The sequence below is a fragment of the Hemibagrus wyckioides genome, linkage group LG01 (genome assembly GCF_019097595.1).
Source record: "Hemibagrus wyckioides isolate EC202008001 linkage group LG01, SWU_Hwy_1.0, whole genome shotgun sequence".
In the NCBI taxonomy this organism is placed as follows: Eukaryota; Metazoa; Chordata; class Actinopteri; order Siluriformes; family Bagridae; genus Hemibagrus; species Hemibagrus wyckioides.
In genome coordinates this window covers 24,778,280-24,798,279 of record NC_080710.1, presented here as the reverse complement: position 1 = coordinate 24,798,279, position 20,000 = coordinate 24,778,280, and the positions used below count along the sequence as shown (strand labels likewise).

Sequence of the window (20,000 nt, the reverse complement as noted above, 5' to 3'; positions counted from 1 at the left end):
CTACCCAGTCTGATTACCACAATCCATTTCCATGTACTGACAAAAGAGTTCACATAAAATTCTCTTATAATGGAAGTTTAAAGGCATTTTTGGTACTTTGGAAATAAGTGACTAAAAATTAAACAATGCTTTGCACTGCACCCAGTACCAAATGTAAATGTCTTTTGGATGTGACACATATGACAAAATATCTTATCAAAACTGTCGCCCAAACACTTGAGCCATGCAATCAAAAGTATTTCCAATTATTCACATATTTCAAAAGGTTTTGTAATATTCTCATGACATCAGATCCATACAGCCAAATTACTAAATCTCTAAAAGAAATATAAAATCATGGTCTTAAAGCTTAATTTAACTTTCATTGAAGAATATATAAAGGAATTCTACAGGAATTTAACATGGTGCCCAACAACTGCCTTTAGACTCCTAAGTAAGCATTAAAATGTTTTTCTGTTCTTTTCTCAGCACTGTCTCACATGTCTAAATGATTGCTTATTATAATCCTACTGTACATGTACTGCTACAGATCAATCATATAGATATTATGTTGACAAAAAACTCTAGATTATTCCTTTAATTTGGGAGATGTTTCATTGATTTAGTGAATACTAGAGTATGTTTTGACAAAAGCACCATATATCAGGCCTGAGACACACAGTGCGTGTGAAACAGACTCTGGGGTCTGAACACCAGTCCACGACCCACGTCACTTACGGGTGTTTTACAGTGGGGCCGGAGAGGAATCGGGAACACTGTCTATAAACATGTGAAGGTAAAGTAGACACAGTGAGTCACTGAGCCACATTTCAATATGAGCAAGAAAAATAGGGAGAAGCAGAAAGTGGGAACAGGTTACACTTACTCCTTTGGGGCAGTTGAAGATTCCGGGACGTCCAGGTGGGCCGGGTGGACCAGGTGGACCCTTACATAGACAGAGGATGAAGAAAGAGAGGTTGAAGAAACAATAGATAAATAGTAGACAAATTGAGAGAGAGAGGTAGAGAGAGAGAGAGAGAGAGAGAGAAAGAGAGAGAAAAGAGTTATAATTAAATAATTAGCATTTAAACTTCTAGAAATAAAAAATTCTCAGCCTAGTCAAGACATTGTATAGAATTACTATGCAAACACTAAAATGAAAAAAAAAAGACTTCTTAAATTATGCATATATTTTTAATTATCAAAAATAAATTATTAACCATTTGCCAAATTTAACTGTAATAAGGATTGGATTGATAAATGATGAATATAAATGATGGATATAAAATTAAATGAACTCAAAAATGACCTTAAACATGATGCATTTAATAGTGCTTCTACTACTGATAACGGATGACTTAACTAATAAGATAGATAGATAGATAGATAGATAGATAGATAAGTAGTTAAGTGGTTAAAGCTCTGGGTTGTTGTTTGGAAGGTTGGGGTTCAAGCCCCAGCACTGCCAAGATGCCACTGTTGGGCACTTGAGCAAGACCCTTATCATAGCTGACCCTGCGCTCTGACCCTAACTTCCAAAATATTCAGCTGTGCTGTAATGTGTGCCAATAATAAAGATCTCTTCTTTTTCCTAATAAATATTTGCATCTATTCACTAAGTCCAGATGCATGGACATGAACACTGTAAACAGTTATGTTTCCAAGCTGTTTTCTATCTCTATGTGATAACATGTTATTGTTGCAGATTTGCTTTAGAGCGCAAGCCCTCCTTTAAGACCAGATCAGTGTGAGAAATGCCTTAATTTCAACTCAGTACAGACACCTTAAATATTGCTTAATTTTTGTTAGTATGCAGCAGCCATTACATCTTTCTGACAGGGTCACTGCTACCACTACAAAACGATGGGACAGAGTATGAAAACCAGACGAAGATGTTCATAAATCCAAAAATACCGTCAACACTCAGATAAGCTTTCAGAACTGAAAGAGATCCTTTGATGTCACTGTGCGTGTGTGTGTGCGTGTGCATGTGTGTGTGTGTGTGTGCGTGCGTGTGTGTGTGTGTGTGTGTGTGTGCGTGCATGTGCATACGTGTCAACCACGGAATTAATGACACCCTTCATGAAAATATAAAGCATTAATAGATTCAGTGAATGCCATCTTGAGCTTAAACATATTAGATGTTGTATATTTTTATTTTAATGTAATGTTTTTAATGACAGGAACTGGGTAGTGCATTTTTTCAGCGGAACACTAATTTTATATTAATATTTGGTCAGAATAAGAAGCGAAGCTGTTTTACATTTTTTAAAATTTATTTATTTTTTTAAATTATAACTATCATTTTGTTTTATTCTGGTCCATTTAGTAACTGTTTTTGTGTATATTTCAGGTACCTTGTGCAGGTGATCAAGCACCTATTTGTCTTGAGTACTTTAGTGTTCCTCATGGTGAGGGAAGACTAAGTGATTTAACATGTTCCAGAAGGGTGCCAATATTTCTACAGCTGACTATACCTACATGATACATACCGGTAATCCATTCGAGTCTCCCTTTTCTCCCTTGCGTCCATTCAGACCAGGACGACCCTACAACAAGACACAGAAGAGTTCTAAACATTAATGTGCAAACCATATTAACCCCAGTCACAACATTTGACCATATTTGGATGCAGAACATCTGCATTAAACACAGACAGCCTAAGAAAATATGTTGGATTTGCATGGCAGAATGTTAACTTATGTTAACTTACTGGGCGGCCAGGAAATCCAAATTCCCCTTTGGGTCCTCTTGGTCCGACCGGGCCCTGTTTGATAAAGCCAAACACAGAAAAATCATGACCTTGAGGCACGACTGTCTCCCAATCAATACTGTAGCCTTTATAACAGGTGCACAGACAAATGAAGTCAAGCTGTAAGAAGTGGAACGTGCCAGCAAAAAAAAAAGGAAAAGTGTTCCACTTGGTCTATTCCAGTACAGGCAACTCTGGCCTCACAACATTTTCCAAAACACTTTGAACAGAAGCAGCTGTAGTCATACAAGAAAGGCATGGGAAAAAAAGAAAATGCTTTAAACTAGTGTGTGATAAACAAAATAATAGTAAGTCAAAAAGTCTATCTATCTATCTATCTATCTATCTATCTATCTATCTATCTATCTATCTATCTATCTATCTATCTATCTATCTATCTATCTATCTATCTATGTGTGCCATGTAATATACTGTATGTATGTTAAAATGTTAGTAATAATAGTATCTTGGCACTCACTATTACACCGGGCAGTCCAGGAACACCACTGTCACCCTGAAAAGACAGTACACGTTCAAGATTTTCGCATAATGAATGAACATATAACAAAATCTGCAGAGCCAATGGAAATTCACATTCATGCCCACTTGTAAACGATACCATACAACGATAATGAATCCAAGGCACGGAAACCACACAAATTAGTAATGGAGGAAACACTAGACTGAAATATTTGTATGAAAGTATCCATGCAAAAAAAGTTACTGTCACTTGTGTCCAAATAAATCAATGTGAAATCCAATCTTCCAATCCCTTCTTAAACTGCTTGCTGGAGTTAATCTATTCTTCAGTGCTGATCTTAAAACACTGCAAGTTTTATCTTATTACAGACTCAAGTCAAAAAAGATCTGTAGTGTAATAAATAAACTAAAAATTTTTAGACTCCATCTATCAGTGAAAAACATTTTGTTTTTTCAGTGTAGCATTATAAATGTCTGTTTATTTGGCCTATTTTTGTTTCCGCAATACTATTAAATCACATTTAAATTAATTAATTTTTATGTGTATTCTGCTATTTTCATTGCTAGGGTTTGTAGCATTTCTATTAGAATATATTAGAATCAAAATATATTTTAGAATTGGCCGTCTTTCCTACTCTCGCTGTCTTCCCCACTTCACTTTTTACACATAGCGGCCACATAGATAAAGTTTATTAAACAGAAGGCACCTTGAGTCCTTTTGGTCCCTGAGGTCCAGGCAATACAGACAACTGAGATCCATCTGCACCAATAGTGATCCCTGGTTCTCCTCTTTCACCCTACACACACACACACAATTTCAAAAGTGTAAATAGAATCAGCAAGAGTCATTTCATGTGTTATATAAATCGGATATAAAGAAGTCTTATTGAACAAACAACACACACTATATTTTATGGTGATGTTTGTTTTTTTATTTAACAATATTTTATAAATAAAATGCACTATGATAAAATGTATGCATGTGAAGGTATCGAATTTGCATAGAATCTCAAAAATTTCTATTTCAAATGCACAAATTGCTTTTTTGCTTGCTGCGATTGCTAAAATCACATTTATGGAAATGAACAGACATTGGGTTACAATAAACTAAAAACACAAAGGGTTCAAAGGACCCTTAAGAAACCCTTTTCATTTTAACAACAAAAATCATTATTATCTGTTTTGATTAAAAAACTCCTGACAATTGCCATATATCATTATTCAGTACATTTGGTAGAACTAATTCAAAGGTTGAAATTACAGGTAATCTGGCCAAAGAAACCTGAAATAAATTACTGGCTTGTGGTTTTATTATTACACATTGCCACATCACACTGTCCAGTGAAAAGAATGCACCAGTTGGCTTAAAACACCCAAAGTGTGATTGTGATTTAAAGTAGCGGACTATTAAAATCCTGTAGTGTGATTTATAGAGACCTTTCAAGCAAGGCATCACAAATTATACCTGAACTGATAGAGTCTGCAATAGAGGAATGAGTGAAAATACCTCCTAACCTCTGGGTAGGACTGTTTGGCAGCTACAGAAAGCAGATGGTTGAGATTATTGCCAGTAAAAGAGGCTTTGCTTATTACTATATATATATATATATATATATATATATATATATTTATATATAAGGATTCACATACTTTCCCCATCAATCAACTTATTTGAGAGTTCAAATAATTTCCCAAAATAAAGCTCGCATAGTACAGACTCTTGTTTGGGTTGTTTGTTCAAAATATTTACTATTATGACTTCAAAAGATCAGATGATAGTTTATGAGGCATTTATAGTGAAATCCAGATCATTACAAAGAAACCATGAAGTGTTTTTCACAATGGACAAACAAGTACCACAGATATATATGCAAGCAAATGTGGGCAAGGTAATGTGTGGTAGAGTCGTGCATTGCAGGGTGAAAATATACACACAACACACACACACACACACTCTCAGGTTAATATAAACCATATGCCCAAGAAAGCACCCGAGGACCTTTCAGAAGAGGTTAGTATTGGATAACAATCTCATTCTGTTTGCTGAGTAGGTCTGGACTGAGTTTGCTGGTGTGTGTGTGTGTGTGTGGGGTCTGGTAGTGATTAAGCTCTTACACATCACTGGTTTGTACTTGCCAGAAACTCAATATGGAGACACGCTTTAATCTTGAATTGAATGCGTCACCTCTATGATCAAAATCTAACACGTATAGCCTGCTTTTAGAGGCTTTTTGGAAGACTGATGTTTTAATGTGACAGCGTCAGAAATGGCTCAGTGTGACATAAATAACATTTCGAAAAAGCTCAGATATGATAGATTTCATTAGCGAATCTCTGTGTGACTTTAGGCCAGGTTTCCTCATCATCAGCCTTACCTTTAACCCTGGGGGGCCCTGAACTCCTGGGATGCCGCGGTCACCCTTTGGACCTCTTGGCCCCTGAAAAAAAATTGAATACAAAATGAAAAAGGTTAATGAAAGTAATAGGCATCAAAATACTGCATTTGATAAAGAAAAGTGAAAATTTAAAACATATGCAATAGAAAGTGTGCAGAAACATGGAAGGAAATACTATGTATGTTAAACAATATATGGAAATGTATAACTCAAATCATGAAATAAATAAGAGTAAATAATAATAATAGCAAAGTAAATTCACTAATTATTTAAAAGCAAATGTACATTTAAAGATACTAATTATACTAAGATACTAAGCATATTATTTAATGTACATATTGGCAAATTGCTGTGGTATAAATCAGTTCAGGAAATGTATTTAGGAGTGCTTTAAAGACAAAAAAAAGAGAAGTGCATAAATTATACACCAGCAGGTATCGGTATAGTTATATTTAATGTTGTGAAATGTCTGCAGAAGTTACTTCCTGTCATTGCTTACAGCATAACAACTAAAAAATAGCTCCTTCACCAGCATCGACTGTTATCTGTTAAATAACATTCTACATATGCTGTATCTCCATCATTGAGCATTTGAAGGCTTCAGCATGGAGGAGTCGGTGTTGAATCTATATTGAACTCAGATGTTGAGCTAATTTACGAGTTGCTCAGGAGCTCCTGGTTACACAGCTCCAACTGACTGTATATGACTGCAGAAGGGATGTTATTTATAATCACACTCTCCAGTGTCAACAGAATGAGGATGGTTTCTTTCTCAAGGTTTCTGCCTCTTACCATCTAAGGGAGTTTATCCTTGCCACAGTCGCCTCAGGCTTGCTCATTAGGAATAAATACAAACAAATTTAAATCTAAGTCTAATATTAATCTTGAAATTTTTGTACTACATTTCTTATGTTATATAAAGCTGCTTTGAGACAATGTCCATTGTTTAAAGCACTATACAAATACCACTGAATTGAATTGATCTTATTTTAATGAGATGTTACAGAAAAAAACTCAACGTTCTCGGTCCTGAAGACTCTCCCATGTCTGATATCCTAAAGAAACAGATTTACCTCCGACAAAACGTTACACTGTAGACTCCTTCCCCAAATATTAACATATACTTACAGAAAACAATTTTCTATGTTAAAAACCTTTTCAGAGTGATTTTTAGATTAAGTGGAACATCGTCCAACAAATGAGTTACTATTATTATTATTATTATCATCATTATTATTATCATTATTATTATTATTATTATTGTTGTTATTATTATTATTATTATTATCATTATTATTATTATTGTTGTTATTATTATTATTATTATCATCATTATTATTATTATTATTGTTGTTGTTGTTAATAATAATAATAATAATAATAACAACAACAACAACAACAACAATAATAATGATGATAATAATAATAATAATAATAATAATAATAATAATAATAATATCATCATCATTATTAATATTATTATTATTATTATTATTATTATTATTATTATTATTAATATTATTATTATTATTATTGTTGTTGTTATTATTATTATTATTTTTATTTTATTTATTTATTTATTTATTATAGAAATGATAACATATCAGAATAAGTGTATCGGTATAAACCTGTAATTTGCCTTTTCAGCCTGGACTACTTTTACAGCTGCTGTTATAGAAAATTACTCAACATATTCTGACCAATCAAATCAGAGAAATCAACAGCTTTGTAATATTGGCAAAAATCATTAAAAAAACAACCGGTATCGGTGTATAGAACTTTTGTATCTAACTTTATTTATAGCCTAAACCTTATTCTCATTAATATTCAGATGCTATTCTGCATAAATACTGTCATGAGAAGAAAAGCTGAAGACATTTTTTCAGCTTGGTGTTTTTTTAGTTTTCATCATAAAGCCCAGCTGGATCTATTATCTTCAATCACATGCTCTGTATCTGATCTCTTAAAGGAGTTTTAAACATAAAATTTTGCTTTATGGATGTGAGACTCTAGACTCCAGACTGCTCCTCTGAAATACTGCAACAGAAGATCTTTTCCTCAGTGTTAAATTGGATCCTTTGAGGAAGAGAAGACTGGGTCTAGGTCAAATACAGACTGGAAACACCAACTGGTTCGATTTAATGATGCTCTCCAGTTTTGCTTCACACTTTGTCCAGGCAGCATGACTAATGCACCGAGATCATTAGGAGCAACATTTACTGTTATACACATTCTTTTCACACACAATCACTCAGGATTAGGATTAGTGTTTTTCTCCTGACAAGTTTACACAGCGTCATTGTGTTTTTTTGTCTCGAAATATGATCAAAAATACTGAACAGAACAAGAACCAAGTCAGAAGGAAGTTCAGCTAAGAAATACAGGTTCTTATACAGGATATTACTCACTTGAGTCACAGGTGGCACTACAGAACTGTTATGGAACCATGCTATTGCATGATTATTATACCACATTATTATATGTCAAGATATCAAAACTACATTTTTCAGTATTCAGAATTACTGAATACCTCTTGAGAGGTTGGGAATGGACTTACCAAAGGACCTTGAGGTTCAAAAAGCCCGGTGAAGTTGTAAATTCCCTCAGTATCGTTTTGCAATAACTGCCATGTAGATCAAGAGATAAACATATTAGCAATTTTTCAATTGAGATTATAATCTAGATACATGTTAAAAGGAATGAACTCACATCCTGAATGTTAATGACAGGTCCTGGCGGTCCGGGTGGCCCTGGTGGACCAGGAAGACTAACTCCATCTAGACCTCTTTCTCCCTAAACACGAGTAAGTTTACACATTGATTTACATAGTCGAAATACAACAGGGAGAAATGAATAGTAAGATACAGAGTGTTTAGGAACATACCTTCTGCCCTATGTCCCCCTTCTCTCCTTTTTCTCCCTGGAGGAAAAAGAATCAGGAAAGAATGAAAACATATCCAGATATGTACTCTATATAGTGCAGTGAAATTTCTTAAAGCAGATAAAACTAGAGAATTAGCTGAATTTAAAATCATAAAGAGAATGAGAGCCATTTTAATTTGAAGAACTGCTTAAGAATCCAATACAATATACTCAGAGGTCACTTTACTAGGAACAGCTGTGCCTCTGTTCATTCTTGCAATCAGCCAATGTGGCAGCAGGTGAATGCATAAACTCATCCAGATACAGGTCAAGAGCTTCAGTTAATGTTCACATCACAAACAAGTCTGAGGAAAAATATGATCTGAGTAACTGATAAGCAGAAACAGCTTGTTGATGAGAAAGATCAGAGGCTAATGGGCAGACTGGTTCAAGCTAACAATCCTATAGTAGCTCAGCTAACCACTATACAACCAGGAAGAGCAGAAAAGCATCTCAGAACAAATGACACATTAAACACTGAGGCGGATGGGCTAGAACTGCAGAAGACCACACCGGGTTCCACTCGTGTCAGCCAAGAATGGCCACAAGCTCACTTAAACTACACAGCTGAAGATTGGAAAAATGGCACCTGGTTTTCAACTTTCCAGTTTCAAAGTGTTTCATCCCATAGAACTGCTATTTTTTTGGGTTTTTCTACCAATCTGTGTAAACTATATTGTGTGGCGGAGTCCAGGAGATCATCCGTTTCTGAAATACTCACCCAAACTCACTGAAAATCTTCTGATATATGATAAGAACATTGACTGAAGCGGTTGAAGAGGAATAGAACGTAGGAGCAAGTGTACAAATATATTTCTAAACTTTCTAGCAGATTGAATGCATACCGTGCTCCAAATATCAAAGGTAAAAGCTAAATGAAGCTTATAATGTTATGTTTTTATAAGGATTTGCCTAAGGATCAGGATATACTGACATGTCTTCCAGGAAGTCCAGGTAGTCCAGGTTTCCCTTCAGGTCCAGCAGGACCAGGCTCCCCCTAGAGGTGAATATGAGAAATACATAATCTTTAGAAAATCATCGTCTTCCTATGTCTAATTTTAAATAGTGGAATGAATATTCAGATTCTATAAACACACATGGATATTTCCTGCTAAAATCACAGATAAACTGATGTCACACCTGTATGTCATATGTTTATTGAACCAAAGCCCTTTAACTGTGCTCTTCTCCATTGTGGAATATTTAAGTTCTAATTTACAGACTGGCTTTTTTTGTGTGACCCATTTGGATGCTAATATGTACCTATATAGTGTAAGTGACACCATGCAAACTATAAGCAAAGTAAATCAAAGACCAATAAATGTTTAAAAACAAGTAAATCAAAGTGAAACATACACTTCCTCTGCATAATGAGTAGAAAGGAAGGGTTAAATATGAGTGTGGAGATCTTCTGACCGCAGCAGATGTGCTGTTTGATCATTTTTTGCACAGTAGGGATTATTAAGTAAATTAAATCCTAATGAGAAGCAAATGGGTGGGAACTGCAGGCTTCCTTTGGCAAAGAGGAACAGGAAACTGAGGGCCTCATTTATCAAATATCGTCACGTGAGCACAGTCCATGTTTGAGTGCAAAAAAAGCAACAAATGAGAATCTCAAATGGAATTTAACTATCATAAATCACAGATGGACCTATCCTCTGTAGATAATAAAATATTAAGTTGGCTGCGTTATGACAAAAAAAGGAGAAAGTAAAATGGGAGTTTCTAGCCAAGTTAGGAAATTAAGGTTCCCAGAGTCATAAATACAATGTACTAATATATTCAAGGCTCTGAAAATATTAATAATGATAATAATAATAATAATAATAATAATAATATTTATTATTATTATTATTTAAATAAATTAATTATTTTAATTATTTTTAAATTATTATATATATTTTTTCAATAAAATAATTAAAATCAGAATGGCAGAAAAGCTGAGGATAAAGAAACTTCTAGCTGCAGATGTTTTAAGTATGCTAACGAGAATGAGAATTTAATAAACAGATATTTCTACACAACAGAATCGGTCAAACACACACCCTGATCTTGAAATATGGAAATGTTCGGCAACATTACAGCTAATATTTCAGCAGTCATTATTTCAGCAACTCAAATAACATTAATATATTAACACAATGATGTATTTGGCTGAAGTTTCCCATGTGACTAGGGTTTTGTGTGTGTGTGTGTTTTTATTCCAACATAAATCTACTGTAAAATGCTTTCAAATAAGACAAAATTAAGTTACAATTCTTGTTTAGGAAAAACGACAGATTTCGAAAATGAAAACGTTGACTTTTAAGCATGAAAAACTTTCAGAAAAATAAAATTAGGAAAAAGTAAACATTTATGTTCCTAAAGTGTGTTTTAATGAGCATGAACTGTCTTTACCATATTGAGCTTAGGTATTTGTTGAGATTAAAGGATGATATAATAAGAAACAGACAGAATGGATCTTATAAAAACCAAACAGTTTCAAAAACTTTCTAAACATTATTATTTTATGTCGGTTTAATGTACAATGCTGACCTGAAAACGTTAACATTTGGATGCCTTCTGTCTCATCTCTTCACCCAGTCTCATAATACCAACTAAACATCTAATTATCTAATCATTTTCATATGTGAAAATGACTGAATATACAGAATCTGTTTGCAATTGTGGTCATATAAACAAGTACTAACCTTCTCTGAAGTGCCTGGAAGACCGTTCACACCATCTTTTCCCTGAATCAGAAAAATACACCAGATCCAATGGAGCATTTTAGTTCACTCCTTAGTACACTCATACTTTAAGCACTATACAGTATGCATGCATTTTGAGTAACATTGAAAAGCAAGAAGCAAAACACACAATGTGCTAAAACATCATAAAGCATTAAAAATAAATTGACCTAATACAAATCAATCACAAAAATAATTCAAATACATTTTTATGTAATTATAAAGAGGTAAATTGACCTTTGGTCCAGGTGGGCCAGGCAAACCAGGAATACCCTGAATGACGAAAAAGTTAGACTTGAGTTTGAAAACAAATATAAATATAATTTGTAACCAACAATAAGAGAAATACAAGAATAGAATTCATCTCACTATTGAAAATACACTTACAGGAGGCCCTCTAGGGAGATTCGGCCCAAAGCCACTGCCTCCACCCACTCCTGAGCCCTCAGAATCCTGCACACACACACACACACACACACACACACACACACATACAGTCTTCTCCAGCTCTACAGTGTATATCAGTTATTAAATAGGATTTGGGGTTGGGAGCTGCTTGTGTAACCAACTAGAAAACTGACTGAATTCAAATCTGGTTCCACTGTATTCAACTCAAAATGATAAATGAGCTGTCATCAGTGCTAAAATATTAGAGAATCTGCCGTTCCTTGGCTACGACCTTCAAACCAAAAAAAAGTGATAATGGTGGCCTCTGGTGGATTTCAAATGAAATGATTTTAATTATTAAGTTTTGATCCAGATCATAAAGAAGGTTCCACTGGTCCTGAAACTCACCAGTACATCAAAATTAAAGCGTGCAGGTGGACCTGGAGGTCCTGGGGGTCCTGGTGGGCCAGGTTGTCCCATTGGGCCTTCTGGTCCTGCGAGGCCTGGCTGCCCCGAGTCACCCTTAAAAAAGAGAAATAAAGAACATAAGTAAGGAATAAAACATAATTTTATACGAAGAGGGCAACAATAAAATGATCAAGAAATGTTTTATTTCCCTTATACCACAGAAATGTGCCAACAAAAATATATATTTTTATTTTATTAGAGATACATGTCATTTCTAATCTCTTTATGGTTACATGTAATATTTCCTGTAATAAACATCCATTAAAATCAATCACTTATTTGCAATATTCAAATTTTTTAAGGTTAATAAGACAAATAATGCAGCTTGTTATGTCCCTAAAAAAAAATACTGAAGACTTTCCTGTATTTAAAAACATAAAGCCATCTTTACCTATGTTTAAGTTGTTACTATAGAGACTATAAATTACACTGAGCCCATGAATATAAACCCGTAGTTTGTAAACTACCATCAGAAAATGAATCGACCTTTCCAATTCTGACCAATCAGATTAGAGAATTTGACAGCGCTATGGTATGAATGAAACTGGCTGTGTTATAAGCAGTACATGAAAGTGTGTTTCATGAAGACAGAGATATAAATAGCTAGAGAAATAAAAGCACTATATGCTGAGAGTAATGACGTTCATGCAGTCACTGCATTCACATTACCTTTTGTCCTGCGTTCCCAGGCAATCCAGCATCACCCTGTCCAAAAAAACACATTTAAAAATTATTTTATGGAATTGGAAAAAGAGACAGCAGATACATCAGCAACAAACAGAATAAAAACTATTCATTGTATATATTACCTTCTCCCCTTTCTGGCCCTCTTTTCCTGGTTCACCATCTCTGCCGTTAACGCCCTGTTAAAGCCAGGAAAGTAGAATTATTACTTCTTCCCTGAACTTGTATAACTTCCAAAACTCTCAGCTTAACTGGGACAGAGAAATCAGTCCTGAAAAATGGTTGAGAATAGAAATCCAATGTACTATTTGTGTATAAACCTCTATACCTCTATCTTCCTATATTCATGATTCTTATGTATAATCATAAGACAAAGCTTGTACCTGATGATCTGTGTTCATTTTTGACAGGTAGCTAAATGTCTTATTTTCCCTCGCATAGCAAATACATACAGTACTTAATCATTTAGTTTCAGTAGCAGAAAAAAGCACAGTTATTTTAGCATGTCATTTCCAGGACTTGGAAGTCTCAACAGGCTTATCATAGGCTGCTGTATATACAGTATAGTGTATATATATATATGTAGCATAACAAAAGCTCAAAAGCAGTGTTAGACTTCTTAGCAGCAGATTTTGAAATAAAAAGAAGACAAGAAACAAAAAATGCTAGATTTTTTATTTATTTATTTTTTTTGCATAGAACTACTTGCTGAATTTGGTAAACTAATTGGTGAAACTTCAAGCAAAAGACTCGTCTTTTAAACTCCTACCAGTGAGAACACATACACTATATTGCCAAAAGTTTTGGGACACCCCTCCAAGTCATTGAATTCAGGTGTTGTTTTTTTTTTCTTTTCTTTTAATACTTCAGCTTCATACCAAGACATTTTGGACAATTTCATGCTCTCAACTTTGTGGGAACAGTTTGGGGATGACCCCTTCCTGTTCCAACATAACTGCACACTAGTGCACAAAGCAAGGTCCATAAAGACATGGATGAGCGAGTTTGCTGTGGAGGAACTGGACTGGTCTGCACCTATACCTGTCTATACTCTAATTCACCCCAAAGGTGTTCTATCAGGTTGAGGTCAGGACTCTGGTCTGCACAGTCAAGTCCCTCTACCCCAAACTCGCTCATACATGGCTTTGCTTTGTTCACTGGTGTGCAGTCATGCATTAAGAGTTCCTTTTCACTGGGATTAAGAGGCCAAGCATAACCCCCGAAAAACAGCGCCTGAATTCAATAATTTGGAGGGGTGTCCTAAAATGTTTTGTCAATATAGTGTATGTAATTACTTTCTGTGATAGCTGTACTCAAGTTCGATGAACACAAATTGAAGATGGCTTTGGCTGAATGCATCTTGTGATCACACAACACTTCTTGGCCCAAATCTGTTATGGAGTTTATTTGATTTTAAAAATTTCTGTGAATGCAAAATCTCAAAATCTGGAAAATCTGCGATTATCTTTTTAAAGATTCTGCATTTCAGAACGAAGGATTGACCAAATTTGTCCATACTACCATTAAAGTGAAATGTAGTATTCATGGATTATTCTGTAATACTCATCCTACTATACTCATCACAATCTACCCAATGTAATCTCTGGATATAATTGTTGAAATGATATTTATTTGGTTTCTGAACACATTGTACATAGTGTTTATCCACATGGGTGAATAGTAAAATATTATTCTTGAAATGCAGCACTTTGTTATGCTGTAAAAAAATATTAATAAATAATTTTATAGTCACACACGGGTGCTTTGAATCAAAATCATTGAATAAAATCATGAGGTACCCAGACTTGAAATATATCTTTAAAATTCCTGTTCATTCATTGAAATTTCAGTGAAATGACATTTGCTTCAATTTACATGGTCAGTAAAGTCTGAAAAATTTCTAGGTTGAGACTGAAAAGTTAGGTGAAGAGTTGAGTGGACTCATATGAAAAGGCAGCTTCCCCCCAAAGACACAGTGAGGTTTCATGTTCCAAGAAAAGTTCCAGTTCCAGTTCCAGTTAAATGGCAACAGCGCAGTGCTCGCACACACACACACACACACACACACACACAATAATTTCTAACATAACATTAGTTAAATATATCTGTTTTCCCAGTGCAGAAATTAAAACCTGAATTAATTTCTAATTTCTAAATTCATTAAATACTTTAATCTATGATCAACATTTCTTAACATGCACCACAACACAGAGCAGTCCAAGCACATTTAATAATAGTTATTCTGGTAAAATCCTCTTCACAGTTAAACACTCCATTCAAAATAATCAGGATACACAGGATATTGACAAATACCTGCAAAATTCCACTTGCACAAACAAACAATGTCCATCCTCAGATGTTTCACAGCCAGATAAGGTTCTGGATGAGAATCTGACACACTTAAACATGAAGGGAGGATTTTCCTAAATCTCTGGCCAAGGTTTGGATGGAAAATGTCAAAACTGTGTAGCTATGTAAGGGAAATGTACTGTTTGTGTGCCTGAAGGACAGACCACACAAGAGGAAAGGTTCAACACAAGTACCAAGTGATTTTAGAAAAATCTTATTTTATTTCTTATTTTAAAATTTTATTCCAGAAAAACAGATCATACAAATGTTGCAGCACTGTACTAGAGCTGACTGTGTGACACTACAGAAATAGACAAAGTGGTGTGTCACTAATAAAGCATGCTTCTTGTAAACCTACATGTTTACTCTTTAGTAGAGTCCTTAAAGTTGAGATAAACATTATGAAGTATCAGAACACAATGCTCAAAAGGATGATTTACAGCAACTTTCCATAAGAAATATATAATCCTTGATCTATACATTTATTGCTGTTACTCTTTCCTATGTTTTTTAAATAGCAAGGACAGTGGTTTGATTTTTTTTTTTGACCAAATTTCTCATATCAGATAGTTACATATGTATATGTTTTAAACTGATTATACTCTAGCTCCTAATCATCAGACTTATAAACTCCTATAAGTGCCAACTGGAGGACTACAAGCTACTGCTACTCTCAGAAAATTAATGTATTTGCTCTGCTACTACAGGTGTCTGTTCCCAGACCTTTACAAGCTATAATCATTCAGATGTATACTATTGTATGTACCTGTCCAAGGAACTAGAAGCTACTGTTTGGGTCATAAGACCTCCAAGTACATGTTCCTGTCTGGAAACCTACCAGCTCCTGCTATTAACAGAATTGTCAAGTCCCTACAGCTATAGGTACATTTTGTAGTTCAGAGACCTTCAAGCTTCTGTTCAAAGGACCAAAAGTTCCTGTTTCTTTCCAGAGAACTACAGGTTCATGCTTCTGTCCAGAGGTCAAGCTTCTGGTTCTCTCCAAATGACCACTAGTTTCTGCTTTTGTCCAGAGGACTACTAGTTTCTGCTTTTCTCCAAAGGATCACTAGTTTCTGCTTTTGTCCAGAAGACTACAGGCTTGTGCTTCTGTCCAAAGAACCACAAGTCCCTGCTTCTGTCCAGAGTTCTGCTAGTGTCCTCTTCTGTAAAAGAGGTTCCTCTTGTTTTTGCTGATCTAAATGTATGCTCTTATCATCTTGAGAACCACAAAATATGTCCAGTAGAGTTGAAATTCAAGTTTCTGCTCCAATCTCCACCATTAATGCCACCTTGCACCCTACACTGACTCCATTAAGACTCTTAAGTCCTGTTAAGATTTCCTGTTTGTAACTTATGCATATCTCTCACATACATACTCAAAAATTCAGGCATACATGCATACATAGCAGCAAAAGAAAGCAAATGCGGCAGGCTAGAGGCCAGAGGTTGAATTATTGCAAGGTGCATGCAGGTGGAACATGTTTAGGGGAAATCCTGCCTTTTGTGGCCCGCAGCTTTAATTTGCCAGCTGGGGCCAAACGCTATACCTCAACTAAGTCCAGGTCTGAGCCAAGCTTTAATACAGACTCAGCATCAATCCCAGACTCAATATCAAATCCAGAACCAGAATGAAATCCAGAACCAGAATGAAATCCAGACCCAGCATCAAATCCAGACCCAGCATCAAATCCAGACCCACTAAACCAGTCCTCAATTACCTGAAACAGAGCATGGATCATCTGATTCAGAGAGTTATCATAGCAAAAATTTAAACACTGGGTGTTCAGCTTTTTCTAGCCAGCCTGTAAGGTAATGTGGGAAATGGTAAGACATACTAGTGCTTTGGAAAGGAAGAGCTCAACCATACAAAATATGAGCATAGTACTCACTCCAAAACTGGGTTAAGGTATGGGTATTATTATCCTGGAAGAGACCACTTCCAAAGAAAAAGAAACATTTCATAGTAGTCTAAAGTTGATCACTCTTTGAATAAATTTTCAGTGAACCTTATTTTACTTTAGTCTGTCATCTGTCTGAACATTTTCAGAATCAAATGCAAAAGAATACTTACTGGAATTCCAGGATTACCCATCGCTCCATCCTTCCCATCTTTCCCTGGTGCTCCTGGAGGTCCTACTGGACCAGGAGAGAGACCTACAGGAGGACCAGGTGGACCAGGTTTCCCTGGAGGTCCTGGAGGCCCAGGTGGACCCTGATAGAGACATATCAAATCCAATAACTTTTCAAAAAAGCCTTACTATATTTATAATGTATATACATAATCCTACAATTTGGACCAGAAAACCACACTGCAACCATGTCTAATCTAATGCAAATCCATATTGGGGGAGAATAAAACTCACCCTTATAACCTCTGTGTCACTGTCAAAGTCCTCAAATCCTGAACCATCAATGGCATCCTGCATGTGCCCAGAGAACACGGGGAAAAGCTTATATTAAGACAGCATGGCCATGTAATTAGAGAGCCAATTATAAGTGGCTGTCCACTTTGGTCAAACACTGTTCTTTATAAATGAATTTTTGTCCCTGGTACTAACATGGAACTACAAGTATTGGTATGCTGCATGAATGAATGTTCCCTGCTGATCCCAATTTAATGTTAAACTATTGTGTACCTGTATGAATGGTTAGCAAATATTTCACTTCAAAAACATTGCTCAGGTGTAAGAGTTAGCACATACCACATATCGGGGTGTCCCTGATCGTCCTGGTGGTCCGGGAGGCCCAGGAAGTCCAGGCAGACCAACTCCTATATCACCCTTAAAAAAGATAAACTTTCATTGTAGTTGGATTTGCTCATCTATGGTAGCATAAAAGTCACAGTAGAATAGTGACTACTCAGAACAATGATCAATAGGCATTATCAAATCTATAATGTACCTTTTCTCCCTTTATTCCTGGATCACCAGGTATACCTGGGAACCCTGGATTTCCACGTTCTCCCTGTATAGACAATCAAAGAGAAACATCCATGTAAAAATGACTGACTTTAAAGAGATCAATACACACATGGACCCCTTAAAGAACAGAAAAGCAGGTTAAATCAGGTACACATGTATAAGAAAAGATGCTGGTATTATTTTTCAGTCAAAACCATAGAAAGATCAATGGCTCAGGATCCACTTCCGGGTCCACTTCAGGTCAATTCTACTTCTAATGGGCCATGGCAAACAATTAATGGGGCTGTACTTTCCAAGGAATTTAAGTTTTGTTTCTTAACTTTGTTCTGTTGGACATACACGATATTGCCTTCCTTGACTCGCATATGAACTTAAGTGACATCCCATTCCTAATCCATAGGGTTCAATATGACGTCGGTCCACCCTTTGCAGCTATAACAGCTTCAACTCTTCTGGGAAGGCTGTCCACAAGGTTTAGGAGTGTGTTTATGGGAATTTTTGACCATTCTTCCAGAAGCGCATTTGTGAGGTCACACACTGATGTTGGACGAGAAGGCCTGGCTCTCAGTCTCCGCTCTAATTCATCCCAAAGGTGTTCTATCGGGTTGAGGTCAGGACTCTGTGCAGGCCAGTCAAGTTCATCCACACCAGACTCTGTCATCCATGTCTTTATGGATCTTGCTTTGGTCACTGGTGCACAGTCATGTTGGAAGAGGAAAGGGCCAGCTCCAAACTGTTCCCACAAAGTTGGGAGCATGGAATTGTCCAAAATGTCTTGGTATGCTGAAGCATTCAGAGTTCCTTTCACTGGAACTAAGGGACCAAGCCCAGCTCCTGAAAAATCCATAATAAAAAAAACCATAATCCCCCCTCCACCAAACTTTACACTTGGCGCAATGCAGTCAGACAAGTACCGTTCTCCTGGCAACCGCCAAACCCAGACTCGTCCATCAGATTGCCAGATGGAGAAGCGCAATTCGTCACTCCAGAGAACGCGTCTCCACTGCTCTAGAGTCCAGTGGCGGCGTGCTTTACACCACTGCATCCGACGCTTTGCATTGCACTTGGTGATGTATGGCTTGGATGCAGCTGCTCGGCCATGGAAACCCATTCCATGAAGCTCTCTGCGCACTGTTCTTGAGCTAATCTGAAGGCCACATGAAGTTTGGAGGTCTGTAGCGATTGTCTCTGCAGAAAGTTGGAGACCTCTTCGCACTATGCGCCTCAGCATCTGCTGACCCCGCTCCATCAGTTTACGTGGCCTACCACTTCGTGGCTGAGTTGCTGTCGTTCCCAAACACTTCCACGTTCTTATAATACAGCTGACAGTTGACTGTGGAATATTTAGGAGCGAGGAAATTTCACGACTGGATTTGTTGCACAGGTGGCATCCTATCACAGTTCCACGCTGGAATTCACTGAGCTCCTGAGAGCGACCCATTCTTTCACAAATGTTTGTAAAAACAGTCTGCATGCCTAGGTGCTTGATTTTATACACCTGTGGCCATGGAAGTGATTGGAACACCTGATTCTGATTATTTGGATGGGTGAGTGAATACTTTTGGCAATATAGTGTATGTGACACACTGGGAAGTTTGAGTTTATCTGAGTAGTTACTAAGGACTTAAAGTCCAAACTTCAGAAAAATGATGATGATGATGACAATGACCTCAAAACTAATTGTATTTATTAAAGGTAGGGAAAAGATTTTGAGTGGAAGGTTGCTCTCATTCATTGCTGCAGTAAATAGGCTTACTCATTCTTTGTCCTGGGAGATGACCTGGCAGTAGTGGACACAGTGGACCCAAAACTTATCCCAGGAACACCAGGCCATAATTGGTAATACACCCTGAATAGGATGCCAGCCAATCAAACTGCACTCTAAACACTCAACAGTCCACCATGCTTTTGGGAGGTGAAAGGAAACCTGATA

General features: G+C 36.3%; 1 protein-coding gene across 3 annotated transcripts in view; it reads right to left on the bottom strand.

The window, feature by feature from the left end:
• Positions 1 to 20,000, bottom strand: part of col15a1a (collagen, type XV, alpha 1a) — a 77,817-nt gene that overhangs the window by 14,048 nt on the left and 43,769 nt on the right. Inside the window, exons 10-31 of one of the 3 annotated variants that reach the window (XM_058387667.1) lie at positions 18,048 to 18,110; positions 17,849 to 17,926; positions 17,510 to 17,566; positions 17,218 to 17,358; positions 16,694 to 16,864; positions 12,923 to 12,976; positions 12,783 to 12,818; positions 12,054 to 12,167; positions 11,646 to 11,711; positions 11,496 to 11,531; positions 11,220 to 11,261; positions 9,464 to 9,526; positions 8,492 to 8,527; positions 8,317 to 8,400; positions 8,165 to 8,230; positions 5,587 to 5,649; positions 3,919 to 4,008; positions 3,210 to 3,245; positions 2,693 to 2,746; positions 2,472 to 2,528; positions 866 to 925; positions 718 to 759 (exon numbers count right to left, since the gene is read on the bottom strand). In XM_058387667.1, coding sequence (XP_058243650.1) covers positions 718 to 759; positions 866 to 925; positions 2,472 to 2,528; positions 2,693 to 2,746; positions 3,210 to 3,245; positions 3,919 to 4,008; positions 5,587 to 5,649; positions 8,165 to 8,230; positions 8,317 to 8,400; positions 8,492 to 8,527; positions 9,464 to 9,526; positions 11,220 to 11,261; positions 11,496 to 11,531; positions 11,646 to 11,711; positions 12,054 to 12,167; positions 12,783 to 12,818; positions 12,923 to 12,976; positions 16,694 to 16,864; positions 17,218 to 17,358; positions 17,510 to 17,566; positions 17,849 to 17,926; positions 18,048 to 18,110 — 1,509 coding nt within the window. The remainder of the gene's footprint in view (positions 1 to 717; positions 760 to 865; positions 926 to 2,471; positions 2,529 to 2,692; positions 2,747 to 3,209; positions 3,246 to 3,918; positions 4,009 to 5,586; positions 5,650 to 8,164; positions 8,231 to 8,316; positions 8,401 to 8,491; positions 8,528 to 9,463; positions 9,527 to 11,219; positions 11,262 to 11,495; positions 11,532 to 11,645; positions 11,712 to 12,053; positions 12,168 to 12,782; positions 12,819 to 12,922; positions 12,977 to 16,693; positions 16,865 to 17,217; positions 17,359 to 17,509; positions 17,567 to 17,848; positions 17,927 to 18,047; positions 18,111 to 20,000) is intronic. The other 2 variants (XM_058387675.1, XM_058387685.1) reach the window with 2 other exon arrangements.